The 19,522-nt window shown below is 51.9% G+C and overlaps 2 protein-coding genes across 9 annotated transcripts in view; one reads left to right on the top strand and one right to left on the bottom strand.

The window, feature by feature from the left end:
* CMBL (carboxymethylenebutenolidase homolog) overlaps nt 1-6,469 on the top strand; it is a 22,060-nt gene extending 15,591 nt beyond the window's left edge. For all 4 annotated transcript variants that reach the window (XM_008262061.4, XM_070056581.1, XM_008262063.4 and 1 more), the window contains exons 6-7: nt 513-734; nt 6,003-6,469. In XM_008262061.4, coding sequence (XP_008260283.1) covers nt 513-692 — 180 coding nt within the window. In that variant the 3' untranslated portion in view covers nt 693-734; nt 6,003-6,469. The remainder of the gene's footprint in view (nt 1-512; nt 735-6,002) is intronic.
* CCT5 (chaperonin containing TCP1 subunit 5) lies at nt 5,847-19,522 on the bottom strand. 5 transcript variants are annotated; one of them, XM_002714099.5, is made up of 11 exons: nt 19,286-19,522; nt 15,819-15,879; nt 14,777-14,941; nt 13,472-13,670; nt 12,692-12,884; nt 12,464-12,613; nt 10,521-10,640; nt 9,734-9,919; nt 8,548-8,685; nt 7,705-7,885; nt 5,847-6,119 (listed from the first exon to the last, which is right to left on the bottom strand). In XM_002714099.5, the coding sequence occupies exons 1-11, from the start codon at nt 19,388-19,390 to the stop codon at nt 5,992-5,994; spliced, it is 1,626 nt and encodes a 541-aa protein (XP_002714145.1). In that variant the 5' UTR covers nt 19,391-19,522; the 3' UTR covers nt 5,847-5,991. The 5 variants fall into 5 exon arrangements, with proteins under 5 accessions (XP_002714145.1, XP_008260288.1, XP_069912673.1 ...); XM_008262066.4 differs by lacking the exon at nt 19,286-19,522 and adding an exon at nt 18,917-19,202; XM_070056572.1 differs by lacking the exon at nt 19,286-19,522 and adding an exon at nt 18,913-19,168.

Below are 19,522 nucleotides of genomic sequence, written 5' to 3'. Positions count from 1 at the left end.
TATGTATTAGTGCAAATGATTTCCAAGTCTGAAGGCCCTTGACTGCCGATGGTTCAGCCGCCCGATGGTGCGAAAGCAACCATCTGGGTTCCGAGCTTGCCCAGGACTGGCGCTCTGCACTGCCAGCCTCCCTGGTGATCCTGGGCAGCGGCAGTGCGTGTGGCTCCCCGTGTGCCGTGTGGCCGAGCCAGGGTGTTCAGTCTTGAGCAGGAGTGAACGCGTCTCCCACTGGCGTCGCTGGTTTTCAGTGGGTTTACTGGGACGGAACCCCACGCATGGTCTTGCAGCATCTGTAATCGCTGTGGTCTCGTTTTTCTGTAGCGCTGAGATCTCTCCTGCGGCATAGGGCAGGACTGTGTTAGAAGTGAAGAAGTCGGTGCAGCTATAGAACTGGCCGATAATTCAGAGCGCTGATACTGGCCGTCTTTCATGACCACTTGCTGACAATTTGGGGAACAGGAATGTTACTAACCAGTGGAAACCGTATCATCCTGAACTCTCTCCCACACCAGGTCTCTCAGCTGACCCAGAAGCTGAAGGAGCACTGCAAAGTTGAGTATCAGATCAAGACGTTCTCTGGGCAGACTCACGGGTTTGTGCACCGGAAGAGAGAAGACTGCTCCCCTGAAGACAAGCCCTACATTGAAGAAGCAAGGAGGAATCTGATCGAGTGGCTGAACAAGTACCTGTAGCGGCGGTCAAGTGCAAATGGTTTTCACCCAGACACGTGCTTTGTAAGAAATCATTTCATTTTCACTGTATCTACAATGCAGGTAGGGAATCCCGAAATTCGTAGTTGCATCGGAAGGACAAAGTTGGAAATGTTAATTATTGAAAGCAATTTAGCAGACGTATATCAAATAAAAATGTAAGGAAGTAGGTCAGTGCCTGAAGAATCTGAATGATAGAGCGACACCCTGGGCCGTTCAGGGACGGGGACAGGCGACAGCTCAGGTGTGGCCTGGCCTCTGGCTGCATCGTTCAGTGACTCATGTGGCAAAGCTGTGGAGACTTGGACTGTAAGCCAGGCCAGATGAGAAGCTTAGACATTTTCCTTTGTCTTAGGAGAACTGAATTTGTCACATTCACAGATTGCAATATATGGGTTCCGCTGACTCAATTCTGTCAAGCTAAGCAAATGAAATTTTTCAAGTCTTTGATTAACATGCAATACTTGCAATTTTTTGGGATATAGTGCAACATTTCAACACACAGACATAGGTAGGGCAAATCAAGAAGGCATAGATTGTAGGTTTTTGTTTTTTTTTTTAAGATTTATTTTATTTATTTGAAAAGGATAGAGAGAGAGATATGGAGAGACAGTGAGAGACATCTTCCATCCACTGGTTCACTCCCTAAATGGCCACAAAGCCCAGGGCTGGGCCAGACCAAAGCCAGAGGCCAGGAGTGTCCTCTGGGTTTTCCATGTGGGTGCAGGGGCCCAAGCACTTGGGCCATATTCTACTGCCTTCCTAGGTGCATGTGCAGGGAGCTGGATCAGAAGTGGAGCAGCCTGGTCTAGAACTGCTGCCCATGTGGGATGCCAGTATTGCTGGCTTAACCTGCTATGCCATAGTGCCAGCTTCAGCAGTTTTTTTTTTTTTTTTTTTTTAATTTCATTTATTCATTTGAGAGGTAGAATTATAGAGAGAGGGAGAAACAAAGATCTTCCATCCGCTGGTTCACTCCCCAAATGGCCGCAACTGAGCTGGGCCAATCCGAAGCCAAGAGCCTCCCCTGGGTCTCCCAGGTAGGTGCAGGGGCCCAAGCACCTGGGCCATCCTCCACTGCCTTCCCAGGCCATAGCAGAGAGCTGGGTCGGAAGTGGAGCAGCTGGGACCAGCATTGGCGCCCACATGGGATGCTGGTGCCCCAGGCGGAGGCCTAGCCCACTATGCCACAACACCAGCCCCTTTAGTTTTCTTTTAAAGCCAACTAGACAACGACAGGTTAGTTCTCACTCTCCAGTCTCCTAGGCAGTGGTTTGGCCAACATTGGTATTTTTGGGTCCCAGGGTGGTCTGCATGTGTTGGTGGGTGGGTTACATGGCGGGCACCTCGGTGCCGCACCTCCCAGGGTCCTGCATGTACTCTGGCCATGTGAAGTGTTTTTCTCCCATTTGGCCTTGAGTTCTGTCTCCCATGGGTGGCTGTTGACTAGACTGGCCCTGCTGGGCTCCAGGGAATTTGGCTGTGGGTCTCTCCAAGTGCCCCTCTCACGGGACACGTGTTCACATGGCAGATGCCCCTGTGGCCTCAACACACCACTCTCTGGAGCACCCTGGCTGGGAAAGGACTCAGCATGAGGCGCATGGGTGGGGCAGACACAGAGCAAGCAGGCCTGGGGGTAGGGGCCTGCACATTCACCAGGGGGTGGGCAGCAGCAGTGAGGGGCATGTGTGTGCTGAGGCCTTGGTTGGGGCCTGGTGCGTGAGCCTCGCAGGCCCCCCGTGGAGTTCTCAGAGTGGGTTTCCAGCAGTAGGCAGGAGTTCCAGGAGCCACTCTCACTGGTCCACGCAGGGTGTGTGTGTGGGGGAACAGTGGGTCGTCACTCAGGCTTCACCTGGAGTGGGTTGTAGGTGACAGCTGTCGGAACAACCACCTTGAGGAACCACAGGACCGGGAACTGTTAGGGGTGACCAAGCCCCTGGGTGCTGAGGCAACATGAGGTTGTGATTCACATCTGACTGTTCCAGTCCATGGGGGTGAGACTTACTGTGTGAAGTTGAGGATAAAAGCAGGCCCCCTTGGATGAATTATACCAGGCCTGGAGCCGGGGGCCCCCCTGAGCAACACCCACTGATCCAGTCTCCCAGGGCAAGCGCGGGGCCTGCTGGTCCAGCCCGGTACTTAGCGCGTGAGCAGGAGGTCAGTCTCAGCACAAAGGGTGAGTGGAGGGTGTGGAGTATCCTTGAAGACCCCCGCGGCTCTCTGCCGGGTCCTCCCATCCAACGCCCGCGAGCTAGGGCTTTTCACTGGCAGTGTCTGGAATGTAACGCAAGTCACATGTGAATGTTTTCAAGATTGTGATGTCTGTGGATAAAAGTTCACGTATCCACATTTAAAAAAGGAGCAACAAGTGGACGCAATTTTGATAAAAGTATCTAACCCAGTCTGTAGGGACCACTACCTCAAACCCAGGGACTCAGGAATGGGACGTGGGTGACCCCAGCAGTTTCGCCGGCTGCACGCCTGCTGGTTTTTTAAGGGTGGTGGTAACTGACTCATGCACACAGCTCTACCTGCCATGGCTTCTGTGCCAACAGCACACACGTCAGCAGTGAAGGCGCAGCCTTTTAGTCCAGGAGGCCACGTCTGACTCACGTGCCCCTTGTAAAGCCCAGGACCTCAGGGGTTTGCATTCTGTACAGGTTTTCACGTGGATTCCTCACTCCTGATGGCCAACACTGGTTCTCAGCAGCTCTGCGTCTCTAGTGTCCCCTTGTCTGGGCTTCAGTTGACCCACATTCTGCAAGGCTGCTCCAAGCTCCTCCATGCAGCAAACTGTGTTCACTCGACCCCAAACTCCCACACCTACAGTGAAGCTGTTTAAGGGCAAAGGCCCTCCCCCTCACTGCGGCACAGCGGGTTAGCTTGCTGCCCATTGCTGGCATCTCACACAGCCCTGGCTCAAGTCCCAGCTGCACCACTTCCAATCCAGCTCCCTGTTTATGCACCTGGGAGAGCAGATGGCCCAAGCGCTTGGGTCCCTGCCACCCAGGATGAAGTTCCAGGCTCCTGGCTATGATCTTGCCCAGCCCTGGCCATCGTAGCCATTTGGGGAGTGAACCAGCAGATGGAGATCTTGCTCTCTGTGACTCTGCTTTCTAATTAAGAGAAGAAAATGAATTAACGGAGAATTCAAGAGATGCAATCAAATAAACAGACCAGCCGCTCAGACATTCTCCCGACAACTGCAGCACAGACACCAAGCAACACTGGTACTGGCCATCGTGTGGGGCTATTTTTTTTTTTTTTTTTTTTTGACAGGCAGAGTGGACAGTGAGAGAGAGAGACAGAGAGAAAGGTCTTCCTTTGCCGTTGGTTCACCCTCCAATGGCCGCCGCGCTGCGGCCAGCGCACCGCGCTGATCCGATGGCAGGAGCCCAAGCACCTGGGCCATCCTCCACTGCACTCCCTGGCCACAGCAGAGGGCTGGCCTGGAAGGGGGGCAACCGGGACAGAATCCGGCGCCCCGACCGGGACTAGAACCCGGTGTGCCGGCGCCGCTAGGCGGAGGATTAGCCTAGTGAGCCGCTGCGCCGGCCGCATGGGGCTATTTTTGCTACACGTGGGAGGTGAGGGTCACCTGAAGTGACCTCTAATCCACAGTCCACTTTGTGATGGAACACGAAGAGGTTGCAGCTCAGCAGGTGTTGGGTTTTCAATGCTCAGCTGTATAATCCCATAATTCAAATTCTATTAGCACATATCCTTAATTGCACAGGGTAGCAAACCACTCCATACATCAATGTGTTGAGAAAACACATGAAACAGAGTTGAAAGTATCTAGGTTCATTACCCTGGAACACTGCTCCCGCCAATTTGTACATCAGCCACCACATCCTAATTCTGGGGAACCTGACCGTGACCAGATCAGCAGGACCCTCTGCTCCGGTAGCATTTCAGTGAACTTCACAAACATTCTGGAGCCACACACAGCACCCGCAGGGCGGGTGGCCAGATGGAACTCTGGGGTCAGAGCACGTGGGACTGCGCAGACTCCACCCTCACCGGCTGAGACGTTGGGGATGCTGTGAACAGTAGGAAACAGGCCCACGCCACTGGGTTGGGAGAAGGGCGGCAGTCAGGAAGGTGCTCGGAACCGGCCCACTGTAGGGCTGTCACCACCACTGACTCTTCCAGCAATGAGAACCCACACCGGTCTTCTGCACATCTGTAATCACTGTAACTCACTAGCTCTGTCCCTCTGGTGAAACAACTGGGTTGTCACTGCTCCCCTGGCCAGAGTCCAGCTGGTGTCCAGCTCTGACCCTGTAGACAAAGTGACCTGGGTTTATGACAGGGTTAGGACCAGAGTAAAGCAGATGATGTGGCCTTGTCGTTGGTGTAACACCAGGTCATGCTGGGGTGTAACCCAGTAACAGGACCCAAGGCATCCCCTAATTCTGGAGTGGAAATACTCATCCAGCACTGGTGGCTACAACGAAAGATTCAGTTGTTTAGACAGGAAGAGGATCAAGTCCATACTTCTCTCAATGCTAAAATAAACGCTGAGAACAAACCTAATGTTTACCCATTAACCAGCAGATGGAAGATCTCTGTCTCTTTGCCTTCCATATAAAATGAAAAACAAAAAGCCAAAACACAAAATAGAAAAACCCACCTTTAAAAGCCTGAAAAATGTCTACTTGAACCCCTTTAATTAAGGCAGCATTTGTTTGATGTTACAATGAACATTCCCTAAACTTGGAGATTAAAGAGCTCCCTTCAATACAATGAATACAGGGGCTGGTGCTGTGGCACAGCAGGTAAAGCCACCACCTGCAGTGCCAGCATCCCATATGGGTGCTGGTTTGAGTCCTGGCTGCTCCACTTCCGACCCAGCTCTCTGCTATGGCCAAGGAAAGCAGCAGAAGGTGGCCCAAGTCCTTGGGCCCCTGCACCCACGTGGGAGACCCAGAGGAAGCTCCTGGCTCCTGATCGGCACAGCTCTGGTCGTTGCAGCCAACTGGGGAGTGAACCAGCAGATGGAAGACCTCTCTCTCTGCCTCTCCTCTCTCTGTGTAACTCTTTCAAATAAGTAAATATATCTTTAAAAAATACAATGAATACAAAAGCTTGTGATAGAGTATTCTTAGAATGACAGTTTTGAACACGTGAAACTATGGTTACCAAACAGCTGTTTTATTGTAGCATCTACAGAGTCTGAAAAAGGATGTCATAATAAATAACCAGACGCGTCACGAGACACCCATTCTTTAATCACAGCAGTGGATCTCACTGGCTCATCTTACTCTAATCTTTGTCTTTATTCTTCAGATTCTCCAGGCTTACGGATATCATCAATCTTCAGAATCATTCTGACCATCTGCGTTGCAAGAGAGATCTGTTGCTTTTTGCCAATCAGCGTTTCTATGACATGCTGTTGCTTCATGTCTGAAAAAAGCAAGTACATCAATTATCCTAAAATAGCCACGTATTATCTGTAGAGTATCAATAAGCAGCTCTGGTTTATGGAATCGGTGTTCCTCCTGGGAGCCTCTGGGATGGGAAGCTGGTTTGGAGAGCTGTGGGGGTGCAGGGGGTGCTTCCCGAGGACAAGCTCAAGAGAGGAACCTTTCAGGGACGTCTCCATCTGCACCCTCACTCAGCAAGCCTCAAGTCAGTGAAATCTGACCTGAGAAGCTCAGTATTCCCAAGCAGACCAGGAAATGCTTAATTTTTATCACATGCAGCTATTCAACTAAAAGCGTTAAATAAATGACAAAAAGTTGCTATTATTAAAATTCTTGGAATATGACAGGAAAAACAGAATACACCTATACTTTTAAGTAAAACACACACAAAACCCCCAAACCTGACAAGGTCTGTGGCCAGGACCCACACGTGGTGCAATGAGTATGAAACGAATGGGAGCCCTGTTCCAACAGGCCGGTGTCATCCGCCTTTTCTAGAGCTGAACGCTAGGTCACCAGAGCACAGCGCTCACAGGGATCCCACCAGTTAAACACTGTCATCTATGGGACGGGAGGGGGCCTATGAAAAACTGCATGGACTTATTCAACTCCACTTTCTGACAACTCCCTGTAAACCACATGACACGCCATAACTCAGAGTCCACTGGAGAGCAGTTCTGTACAATCTCCAGAACCCACTTCCACGGACTACTAAGAAAAACAAAATGCAATTATTGCTAGCAACAGAAATCACGTCATCTTCATGGAACGGTGCCACATTACAGTTTATTAACACTAAAATGGGTTTTATGTTGCCCTATAGGACTATCAGTCTTTTTTTTTTTTTTTTTTTTTTTGGACAGGCAGAGTGGACAGTGAGAGAGAGAGACAGAGAGAAAGGTCTTCCTTTTGCCGTTGGTTCACCCTCCAATGGCCGCCGCGGTCGGCGCGCTGCGGCCGGCGCACCGCGCTGATCCGATGGCAGGAGCCAGGAGCCAGGTGCTTTTCCTGGTCTCCCATGGGGTGCAGGGCCCAAGCACCTGGGCCATCCTCCACTGCACTCCCTGGCCACAGCAGAGAGCTGGCCTGGAAGAGGGGCAACCGGGACAGAATCCGGCGCCCCGACCGGGACTAGAACCCGGTGTGCCGGCGCCGCTAGGCGGAGGATTAGCCTAGTGAGCCGCGGCGCCGGCCCGGACTATCAGTCTTAAGGACTTCTTAAGGTAATCATAAAATTCAGGACTTGAGCACCCAAACTATGTTTAAATATTAAAAAAGAACAGAGTCCCATGGTATATATTACACACCACTCAGCCATACATGTATAATTATTCAGTCTGAATAAAACACAGCTGTGCCCTCTGAAACTCAGGCTGAAATACCACTGACACTACAGTGGGGATGGGGGCGGGGCCCCAGAGGTGATCAGGTCCCCAAGAGGGACTCCGCCCCTCTGCATGGTGCCCACTTGCCCTCCTCCCTCCCCAGGTGCAGCAGCACAAGGCCCTCAGGGGATGTGGTCGCCCAACCAGGCTCTTCCCAGCCTCCAGGCCCTCTGTCCTCACCATTTGTTCCCTTGTGCAAACAGTCGATGCCCAGAGCAGGGTTCATCTCTTTCACTTGTCTGGCTCGGACTTCTGTCATGGTCTGGATGGGGTTCATGCCACTATTTTCAGAAAGGGCCATGGGGATGACCTCCAGGGCATCGGCGAAAGCCCTCATGGCGTACTGCTCCAAGGTCGGGCACTGCAAGGGCACACGGAAGCGGTAAGGACACTCGGCAAACCAGAGCAGCCTGGCAGTGGTACGGAAACAGCTTACACTTTGAGGCCATCTTGACTATTTTTTTTTTTTTGACAGGCAGAGTGGACAGTGAGAGAGAGAGACAGAGAGAAAGGTCTTCCTTTGCTGTTGGTTCACCCTCCAATGGCCGCCGCAGCCGGCGCACTGCGCTGATCCAATGGCAGGAGCCAGGTGCTTCTCCTGGTCTCCCATGGGGTGCAGGGCCCAAGCACTTGGGCCATCCTCCACTGCACTCCCGGGCCACAGCAGAGAGCTGGCCTGGAAGAGGGGCAACCGGGACAGAATCCGGTGCCTCGACTGAGACTAGAACGCGGTGTGCCGGCGCTGCAGGCAGAGGATTAGCCTAGTGAGCCGCAGCGCCGGCCTTTGACTACTTTTAATCTATCAAAAAATGCCACTGCAGACTAAGGTTATAAAGATGTCTCAGAGCAAAGCAATTCTTTTTACTCTAAGTTATGATATAAATCAGTTTTGAATTTCAGAGATTAATTATTGCTGTCAAGCACCGTATGGCTGAAGAGGGCTGAGAAACGCTACAGAGACAGGGGCGAGGATGCCCTGAGACAAGTATCTAGAAAGGTCTCCGCGCGGTCTCCCTCTTTTACCTTGTCTGCCTCCTGGCTGACTGCCAAAGCACAGGATATTTCCGCGGCGCCTCCTCCATACACCACACGGTTATCACGGATGAGGTTCCGGATGACACACAGAGCGTCGTGCAGCGATCGTTTCGCTTCCTCGATGATCTGGAGAAGAGCTTTGTCTGAATTAATGTCGTCAAGATCTACTCATTTCAGAGCCCAAACTTGGCAACAGTTTACTCTACATTCCTAACAGCTCCCATTAAAACCATCTTGGTTAAAAATAATGGAGAGCTCCCCGCTGACGTGCCTGGGAAGGCAGAGGATGCCAGCCCAAGTGCTTGGGACTCTGCTCACACAAAGAGGAGACTTGGAAGAGGCTCCTGGCTTCAGCTTGGTTCAGCCTTGGTCTTTGCAGCAGTTTGGGGAATAAACCAGAAGATGGTAGATTTCTCTCTTTTTAAAAGATTTATTTGTTTGAAAGGCAGAGCTACAGAGAAACAGAGATATCTTCCATCCACTGGTTCACTCTCCAAATGGCTGCAACAGCCGGAGCTGGGCTGATCCATCAAAGCCAGGAGCCAGGAGCTTCTTCCGGTCTCCCATGCGGGTGCAGGGGCCCAAGGACTTGGGCCATCTTCTACTGCTTTCCCAGGCCATAGCAGAGAGCCAGGACTCAAACTGGCGCCCATATGGGATGCAGGCACCGTAGGCAGTGGCTTTACCCACTACGCCACAGCACCAGCCTCTCTCCATCTCTGCTTTTCAAAATAAATTCCAAAACAAACAAATGGAGATAGTACACTGCAGTTACTTACACAACCTTCATTTGTTCAGATGATTTCTACTGTCACATCTCTCCTCCCCACAATGTCGCTACCATTCAGAGGCAGCCACAGTGACTCATTCCAGGACATACCATCAAGCAAGGGAGTGAAAATTCAACCAGGAAAACATCACAATTCATTCATCACAATGTGCCAAAAATTTGTTCTTGAAGAACTGAGGGATTGGAAATGGTCATTTAGGTGGGACATGACCACAGGCAAATGTGCCTTGCAAACCCAACACCAACAGGGTCTTCAGCCATCTGACACCACAATACTTAATGTTTCTCAGAGAAAAGTGACTTTTTCTTAAGGCAATTACCTGATAAATACATTAAGGGCAAACGATGTACCAAGATCAGAAACAATGTGAAGTGAATTCTCACCATTTTATTTCCTCCTCGAATGAAAATGGTCACAGCTCTGGAGTTCTTACACTGCTCAATAACCAGCATTTTGTCTTTGGTTGTCCCAAATGAGATCTCCTGGACAAGCCCAGCAAAGCCCAGCTTCTCAGGTGTGAGCTCTGAGAATCGCGGGACGATCCGTCCTCCTGTGGCAATGGCGATCAGCTACATTGGTGTGCGTCAGGGAGACAAGACACAGTCAGCAGACAGTTAAAACTGGACTGCAAATCAGTCAACCCTGATCTTGGACTCTTGTTTACTAGAACTACTGCCCCACTCCTGCTAAAACCCTTCAAGTTCAATGCAAGGAACCTTTTAAATGAACATGTTCTGAAGATCTGGGGGTCCTGGCTCCTCCCACACTGTGTATCCCAGCATCGCAAGCCTGCAGCCTGGTCTCCCCTCTGGGCCCAGCTCATGAGTTAACTGCCACTGGGCTGCGGAGAAGACCCAACAGAATGTGTGCTCAGGTTCCCCACTGGCACCTGAGTCGGTGGTTACCACCTGACTGACAACAGGGCTGGGACTAGACTGCCCGCCTCAGAAAGGCAATGAGAAGACACATGGAAAGCATTTCAAAAAGCCCTGAGACACCTCAAACCCACAGCACCGCTCATTCAAACCAGGACAAAGGGCCCAGCACCTGTCTCTCTCCCATCTGGCAAGCCTGGGCATGCCGTGGTTATCCAAAGCGAGTGCCTAAATGCACTCGTGCTCTAAGCTCAACCCTCCCCATAGAAAGGCCTTTCCACAGGCAGTTCCCTACCTCAATCTCCGGCCCGCCTACCCAACGAACTGCAGGCAAGTTATTCTGAAGAAGTAAATGATTGGCTTCGTCATCAAAGCCCCACTGGCAGATAGCAAGGTTAGCACCAGTATCCTTTATCTGCGAAAAGAACGCCACATCATGTCAGTAACAGGCAGCTATGTTTTCTGCTGCAACATCTGCAGAAAAAGGGGGAGATGCACAGGTGGGTGTGACCTGGGCACATCGCAATAACCCCCTCCCCCCACCCCCCAGCACAGAAGAGGCAAGGAAAATGTTAAGTCGCTACTTTTCTATTCACTCCAAATGCATTTCTACCAATAGGCATCATTTTCAGAACCACGCTTTATAAAAACCACAGTCGGGGCTGGTGCCGTGGCACAGTGGATAAAGCTGCTGCCTATGGCGCAGGCATCACATATATGGACACTTGTTCGAGTCCCAGCTGCTCTACTTCCAATTCAGCTCCCTGCTATTGTGCCTGGGAAAGCAGTGGAGGATGGCCAAGTGCCTGGGCCCCTGCACCCGTGTGGGAGACCCAGAAGAAGCTCCTGGCTTCAGACTGGCCCAGCTGAGGCTGTTGCAGCCACTTGGGGAGTAAACTAGAGGATGGAAGATCTTTTTCTGTAATTATCTTTCAAATCAATCAATCAATCAATCAGTCTTAAGGAAAAAAAATCAACAATTCATGCTGATTCTCACTTTTATAGTGAAGCAAAAGATTTGTCACCGAAGCTTCCCTCTCGCCCTGAGCCAACAGGCTGGTGCACCTTTGGAGGTGTCTCCCTGGGGTGTGCTCTCATCACAGAGTGCACCGAGCTGGTCTCAGCTGACTGGACAGCAGTCCTGCTTCTAGCATGACCCCTTCTTCCTCCAAGGAGGAGATGGCTGGAACAGCCCATCCCTCCCCGTGGTGACTGCACTGTGCCCCACAATCCCTGCTGCCTGTGCTGACCCGGCCTCCCAGATCACAATCTCCACACTTCTTTCCTTCCCCAACTCCCTGGACCTGAGGCCGTTCCACAGCACACTTCACAGGCAGTGTTCCCACATCCTGGCTGCAGGCCAACCCTGCACCCCCACCAAGAACCTACCTGTCCCACTTCCTCCCAGAATGCCAGTCACTTCCCTCTCCTCTCAAATGGGAAAGGGGCCTTCTTGGACCTCACAGTCCCCTACGAGTTCCTCTTTGGGTCACTACTCGTCACTCATTCTTTCTCCCCACAGTATACCTCAGACACCAGGCTTATCTTTACAACTGTGACGGGGCAGCCCCGCCCACTCAGGCTGGCAGCAGGAGTCACCCAGCCTGGCATGGCCCGGGACTCTCCTCTCACACCCAGCCCTGCAGGGCCCCGAACCTCCTCCCCAGGGCTCTGCCCCTACATCCCTTTCCTAGAGCCCTTTCGCAGGCAGTGCCGTGGGCCCAGCCCCACTGCCCTTCCCTGCAGGGGCACGAGGGTGGGTTCTCTCACCACTGTCCTTTACTTATTAAAATGCCTGCTGGTGTGCTTGCTACAGTAAATAATGTCCCATCCAATCGTCACGGCCAGGGGTTCTCGAGGGTGAGTCTCTAACGACTCTGCCAGGGATCCTGCTTCAGGTCACACTTGGTGGTGTGCTCCACGCGGCATGCCCAGCCCTGCCCCGCCCCGCCCCTCTGGAGCAGCAGATCTGCACAACCTAACACACGGCTCCAGGGAATGGTGCCCATTCTTCCAATCACCCTACTCGTCACCACTTAACATTCTCCCCTTTGACATTTTTGCATTTCTCACTGTGTCTGTTTACTACCTGTATACTTCAAGGTGAGGGCAGACGACAGTGCGAACGTCACCTGTGGCCACAGAGCCAAGTGTCAGGATACCAGGGAAGTGCCCGCGCTGACCCGTCTAACCACCCGCACCTGAGTTCCCACTGCACAGCACCATGACGAGACTCACTTGCTGAATCATCTCTTCAAACTTCTCCTTCTCGTACTTCTGAAGGGCTTTGAAGTCTTCCACAGAGGTCACGTCCAGCTTATGCTTGGTCTTCGGCTTCGGCGGTTCGAATGGACAAGTGAGAATTGCGATCTTGGCGTCTTCCACTCTCTGCGAGGAAAACGACACTTTAAGCAGTGGATTTAAGAACTGAGAGGCAGGGCCAAGCTGTGGCAGGCAGCGACTTACCTTCGGCATCTGTGGGTGACTGAAATCCTTATCCACGATCACGCCCTTGATGAGCTGAGTGTCCTCCAGCCTCCCGCCCACTTTGCCTTCTACTTTGATGAGCTCAAAATCCACATCTCTGCGCTCCATGTCTGCCACTGTGAGGACAGCATTCACCGCGATCTCAGCCATCTGCCGGTGACAGCTGTTGACCCTGATGAAACAGCACAGCACACGCTCGGCACCTCCGTCTCACGGTCATGGGAACCGAAGCAGACCACACGGTGACCAGGAACTTGCACAGTTATGGGAGCAAGGCTGTCCTGCCTTCAAGACAGGGATGGTACCACCACCCGCCTTCTCCACCGCCTGGGGCTGGATTCCTCGTCTGGGATCCACGGACTCACATGAAGGAAAAAACGCATCTTTCATTTTCACCAACTCTGAGACCGAGCATTTACAACTGTTAGGAATGTCTGTAAATCTCCACAGTCTACGGCAAAAGTCAACACTTCCACTAGCATTTCACAAGTTTAATAGAATGGGAAAGGCAGGAAGCACGCCATTTCTGAGGACGGAAGGGCCTTGACAGGGAAGCCCACCGTGGCATACTCCCCATTCCCCCCAGCCCAGCACCAAGTACAGAAGACGGGGCTGCCATTTCTGAACTCTCATCCTCTGAACAGACTGCTCATCAAACCCGTCTAAATCACCAGTGACCACTTCACGCAGCTTTCCCAAACAGGCACACAAGTGGCCTCCTCCACCAAGGCTCAGCCGGCCCCTCCCACCAGCACGTACACTTTGGAGCCCAGGGTGGTCTTCGCCGTCTGGATGAGGGGCTCGGTGTCCTTCATGTCCACAAGGACGCTGTCGCTGATCTTGTCCAGGTGCTCAATGGCAATGCGGGCAGCCTGTTCGTAGCCATCGGCTATTCTGATCGGGTGGATGCCCCGGTCCAGCAGCTGCTCAGCCTCCTCCAGCAAGGCACCAGCCAGCACTGCACACAAGGCAGCACTCAGTTTAGGAAGAATCTTAGAACTTAACGCTCCCCGTAACCAATGAAATGAGGTGGACCTCAGAAATGACCAGGTCCCAGAGTTAGGCTAAAAGTCGTCTCAGGAGCTGAGGCTGCCTACTTTTAAAGGAGAGCCTCCGCTGGTTCCAGCAGGGGTCTAACAGGTCTCTTTCTGTTGCCGACCCTCAGGGATGCTAGCACACCTGGAACAGTGCCTGGCACACAATGGTTCCCAACAAATGCCTGGCAAACAGATTACCTGCAGAAAAGGCACCTCAGGTTTTCCTTTCTGTCGTCTTCTTACTTATTATTAACACTGAGCCATGCTTTTTCAACACATGCATCTAGTTTTTCAGCTCAAGTATTTGAGAATTAGTGGCAGAAATCATGACACGTTGAGATTACAGATTATTTATTTGGAAGGGAGACATAAATACAGACAAAACAGAGAGAGCTCTCCTATCCTCTGGTATAACCCTGAAGACCCCAGCAGCACAAACTAGGTCAGGCTGGAGCCAGGAGACTGGGAGCTCAATGCAGGTCTCCCAGATGGACTGCAGGGGCCCTGCTGCCTCTCAGGGTGCGTGTTCGCAGGAAGCTGGGAGTAGAAGTGAGAAGGGACTCAAACCCAGGTGCTCTGATATGGGACACTGGGGTCTCCAGTGGCATCACAGCCCCCATGTTAAATACCCAAGCTTAAATATTTTAGCAGACAGCAGAGAACAACGGCATTCTCCCACATCACCGCAATATCCCTGTTTTATATGGAAACCCAACACTGACCCAACTATTAGATAACAAGTGATCCATAATCAAACTCCCGAAGTCATCCCAAACACCCAAAGCTTAAGAACACACAAGACAAATACTGCCCCCCGCCCCAGCATCCACTCATCCAGTCGACAATGACATGCTACAAGTGACTGTCCCTTCCTATCACCTGGCTCCCCATCCCCTCTCTGTATCACTGTCACAAGTGTGGAACACATGTTTTCTCTACCTTGGGCGGTTTCCCTGGGCAGGCATGGCAGCCCTGAGATTCTAAGTGATACCTCCGAGATGAGAGAGCACATTTTGCCTTTTCTTACCAACCACTCCTGTGGTGCCATCCCCGATTTCGTCATCCTGGGATTTGGACAGCTCGACCATCAGCTTGGCAATCTGGTGGTCGACATCCATCATGCTCAGAATGGTGGCACCATCATTAGTCACGGTGACATCGCCATCCTTGTCCACCATCATCTTATCAAGCCCTGAAAAGACAACAGCGCTTAGAAGGTCTCTGGGTAGCCGGCGCCGTGGCTCAATAGGCTAATCCTCCACCTTGCGGCACCGGCACACCGGGTTCTAGTCCCGGTTGGGGCGCCGGATTCTGTCCCGGTTGCCCCTCTTCCAGGCCAGCTCTCTGCTATGGCCAGGGAGTGCAGTGGAGGATGGCCCAGGTGCTTGGGCCCTGCACCCCATGGGAGACCAGGAAAAGCACCTGGCTCCTGGCTCCTGCCATCGGATCAGCGCGGTGCGCCGGCTGCAGCGGCGGCCATTGGAGGGTGAACCAACGGCAAAGGAAGACCTTTCTCTCTGTCTCTCTCTCTCACTGTCCACTCTGCCTGTCAAAAAAAAAAAAAAAAAAAAAAAAAAAAAAAAAAAAAAGAAGGTCTCTGGGCACAAAAAATTTGCAGCCAGTACCAAGCACTATAAAATATAAAAAAGTTAGGCCTCCTGAGCCAGTTCTGGTCTATGCAGTTTATCAGGAACAAGTAATTCAACAAATATCAACAATATTTTTTAGATTGGCTAATATAAAGCAAAATGCTGGAAATTAACTGAAATGGCTGAAGTCAGAGAAATGGTAAAAAAGGATTATGGGGCTTCACTAAATACAGTACTACTCTCAAAAAATAACAGCTCTGATTTTGTGAAAACATTACTGAAATGACAAGTGGAAAAAAAAGGTCTGCCCTGAAATTACATGCATGTTCGGGTCATGACTGCGTTTAAGATGTCTGAAATGTGCCCCAAAGCTTTGGCTGTGTTGGCTGTCAGGATGCGCCCACCTCCATCTTTCCGTGACAAGGTCGTCCAGATTATTTTATGATTTAAAACTTCTAACACAGAATGTCAGACTCTTACCATTTGGTCCAAGTGACGTTCTCATTGTATTTGCTACAGCCTTTGCTGCCATTATATGAGACTAAAGGAAACAGAAAAATCAAATATTCCATTACACATGACTTCAACAATTAACAGTAAACAACTGATGCATAATATATTCAATAGTTAGTAAAATACAGCTGATGATCACAAATCACTCAGAATAGTTTCTGTTCTCTAGAAGTTTTTACAACTTCTAGGATAGGGTTGAGAACCTCTTGTTCACAATGTATGGTCAGAAATATTTTAGATTTTCAATTTTTTTGGATCTAGGAATATTTTATAGACTCTAAAGACTGAGGAAAGCAATCTGAAATGCCCCCAAATCCAAAATCTTTGAACATCCTGTCAGTACTCAGAAAGCTGTGGGTTTCTGAGGATTTCAGATTTCTGGATTAGGGATGGCCACCCTGTACTGGCTTCAGTACACGATTCTTATGTAAATGAAACAGGACCAAGTGTCCTGGACAAATCCCTTACCCCTCAACACATCAATGAGGCAGGTGTTTCTGCACGTAGTCTGACCTGAGAGGCACTTGAACAGTCATGCTACAGCTTACTGCACAAACACACTTCTTTCAACTAGCTGAGCCGATATATAACCCACACACAGCAGTCATCCTTGCCTGTCCAAGTTCTTAAGATCAACTGATTCTGAAAGAAGCCACGTCCTTACAAATGACTACCAATTTAGTTAGTAGGAGTGATTCTGTGCATGCACATAATCAGGTAGCCTGCCATTTTAACCAGCTTGTTCTTTTGCTTAAAAACCTTCCTCTGGGGCCAGTGCTGTGGCTCAGCAGGTTAAATCCCCGACTTGCAGCGCCGGCATCCATCAGTTCAAACCCTGGCTACTCCACTTCTGATCCAGCTTCCTGCTAATGATGCCTGGGAAAGCAGTGGAGGATGGCCCAAATCCTTGGGTCCTTGCACCCACATGGGAGAAGCTCCTGGCTCCTAATCAGCTCAGCTCCGGCCATCTGGGAAGGAACCAGCAGGTGGAAGACCCCTCTCTCTCTGTTTCTACCTCTAATTCTTCAAATAAATAAAATAAATCTTAAAAACAAAAAAATACCCTTCCTCCACTCTGCTGAAATTCCAAGTTATAATTACGGACCAAAGTTGGCAACCTCTTAAGGAGGGCGAATAGCTGTATCAGAGTGATTTGTTTTCCTCACCACCCCTAGCTACTACACTGAGTACAAGACATAAATATTTTAGAGAGAGAGAGTAAGAGGCAGAAAACAAAGGTGGTGAGGGATTTGGCAGACAGGAAGACACCTCGTCCAGCTGCTCAGGAAAGTGGAAGAAACGCTCTTCCACCCACTTGCAGCTCCGCGGAGTCTACACACCCACACTGCAGACCCAACAGGACCCCGCCAGCGCGACTGCAAACTCAGCTGCTTTCATCTGGGTTACTCAGGTTCAGAGCCCAAGTCCCAGGTACTACTGCGTTAAGATAGAACACACTGCCATTTTTAACTGAAAAAGTCTCAATAAAGCACAGATTTCGTTTCAGGATCTAAATGACAAGGGGGAAAAAGTGCTTATAGCCTTCACCCATGAGAATGTTCAAGTCTTGGTTTATGTCATTTCTCTTCCTGATGCCTTCAATTCTTCACATATTTTGGTCCCACTTCTCTGCAGGAGAGCCAGGAACAAGTCCATGACCCCAACACAGAGCCTGGTACTCAACCACACCAATCCAGGCAGTGCTGTGAACAGGCCTCGGGACTGACGTCTACACTCTGAGGAGAACGTGCCGCTCACTGCACCTTGTGTGCAGGTTCAGTCATTCCCAGAGTAGAGCAGTCCTGGGTGGTGGTGGTGGGGGGTGTTAGTCACCGCCAACAGTCTTCCTGGCAGAGCATCCTGCCCCTCCACTCCGCCTGGGAAAGACCCTTCCCCGTTTCCACAGGTAACTGGTCTGCGCTTCCTTTCTCTCCCTCCTTGCCATCATCAGCCTAACCAGACCCAAAGCAACCACAGAATCCCAGGACCACTGAACCCACCTCCCCTAAAATTCCCCACAACCAGGCAACCAATCCGCCGGCTAACTACGCTCAAATGCTCTGCTCACGACTTCCAAGGCTTCCACGATCCCTAGTGTCTCAGCACTCGAGTTCAAAGCGCTCCAGGATCGAGACCTAGCTGCCGCCCCTCACACACAGCAACTCCCCAAGGCGGCTCGGTGGTCATCCACCTGGCAGGTTACAGAAGACATAAAAGGTCCAACTGCGAAAACACAATTACGCCTTAAATACATGCCGAGTTACAGGTCAGTGTAACGAGAAACCTAAATAACACTCTAGGGAAGTGGTGGTGGCGGGAATTCTTTCCCAGGACAACTTCTGGTTGGTACAACTGGGCAGGGGGAACCTCGGCACAGTGGACAGAGGCCAAGTGCTTAACATCTACACGGGCCAGGGCCCCGAATGGGCAGTGATCTGGCCCCAGGCGTCAGCGAAGCCGCGCTGAGAAAGCAGCTCTAGACCGCGGCCCCGAATCACGGTCCAGCTACCCAGTCGTATGCGACCCTGCAGCATCCTGCGAACACCCGTCTCAGTTTACGGCGGTACCACACAACAAGCTGTCGCTTAATTATGCTTTACGTGTGGTGCGTGTACTGGAGCTTTCTCCGTGGATCCCTAGAACTCAACAATGGAATAAATCTGTAATACCAGCAGCCTGAGCCCTATTCCCTGGAAGGGAAACAAACAGCCCCGAGTCCCCGGCTCGGCAGAGACGACCCGCCCTGGGAGTGAGGCTGCGAGTCCGTGGGGGAACCGTGCTGCTTCCGGATCCAAGCACAACCCCGAGCCCCCAAGGGAGCTCAGGGCGGACCCCGGGCTGCTCAAGTCCTCCGCGCCCTCCGCGCCCCCCAGCCTCTGCACCCTGTCAATCATGAGTTCAGCTGGCCCTCCTCCCTCTTCCCTCCGCCCACCCCAGCCTCGGCGGGGAAGCCCTTTTCCGTCGGGGTGGCGTCCCGGGCTGGCAGCTTCGGGAACCGCTGCGACCTCAAGTCGGCTGGGCCCCGCTGGGACCCCCTGTTTACGCCTGGCCGCCCCCGTACCCACTCGTCACACGCGCCCATCTCCCACTCCCGCTACGGCTGCGCTCTCCTTTGAAGGATCTCGTGTTTTTACGAGCGCGCACCCAGGACTGGGCCACGCACAGAGGCACACGCTGTCAACGACCACGGCCTCGCGAAAGCAGGGCGAACCCCGTTTCTCAGGGGCTGCCGCGGGGTTCAGCGCGGGGCGGCCCTAACGGCGCTCGCGGGCCGCCGGACCCAACATTCGGAGAGCGAGATGCGCCCAGGGTGAGGCGATTCTCGACCTTTCGGGGAGCACATGGCGAAAACCGCGGCCCACCCTGCGCAGGCGCAGAGCCCCGGACGCGGCCGCCTCCCCTTAGCCCGCCACGAGCGTCTTCGGGCCCCTTACCTTGAGAGCTTCAAGTCCCATAAGACGAGACTTGCGGTCCTGATCCTTGATAATGAGGAAAGGGCGCCCATATTCATCGAAGGCGAGGGTCCCCACGGACGCCATGGTTCAGCAGCAGGAGTTACTTTCCTGCAACCGGCAGAGACCACGCCGGAACCCAGAACACACCTTCCTCTCGCGAGAGAGCGCAGCAGCTCGCGCATGCGCAATGCGGACAGCGCGAGACTTATTTTTCAA

This window comes from Oryctolagus cuniculus, chromosome 14 (assembly GCF_964237555.1).
Source record: "Oryctolagus cuniculus chromosome 14, mOryCun1.1, whole genome shotgun sequence".
Taxonomy (NCBI): Eukaryota; Metazoa; Chordata; class Mammalia; order Lagomorpha; family Leporidae; genus Oryctolagus; species Oryctolagus cuniculus.
This window is presented reverse-complemented; position numbering and strand designations above follow the sequence as displayed.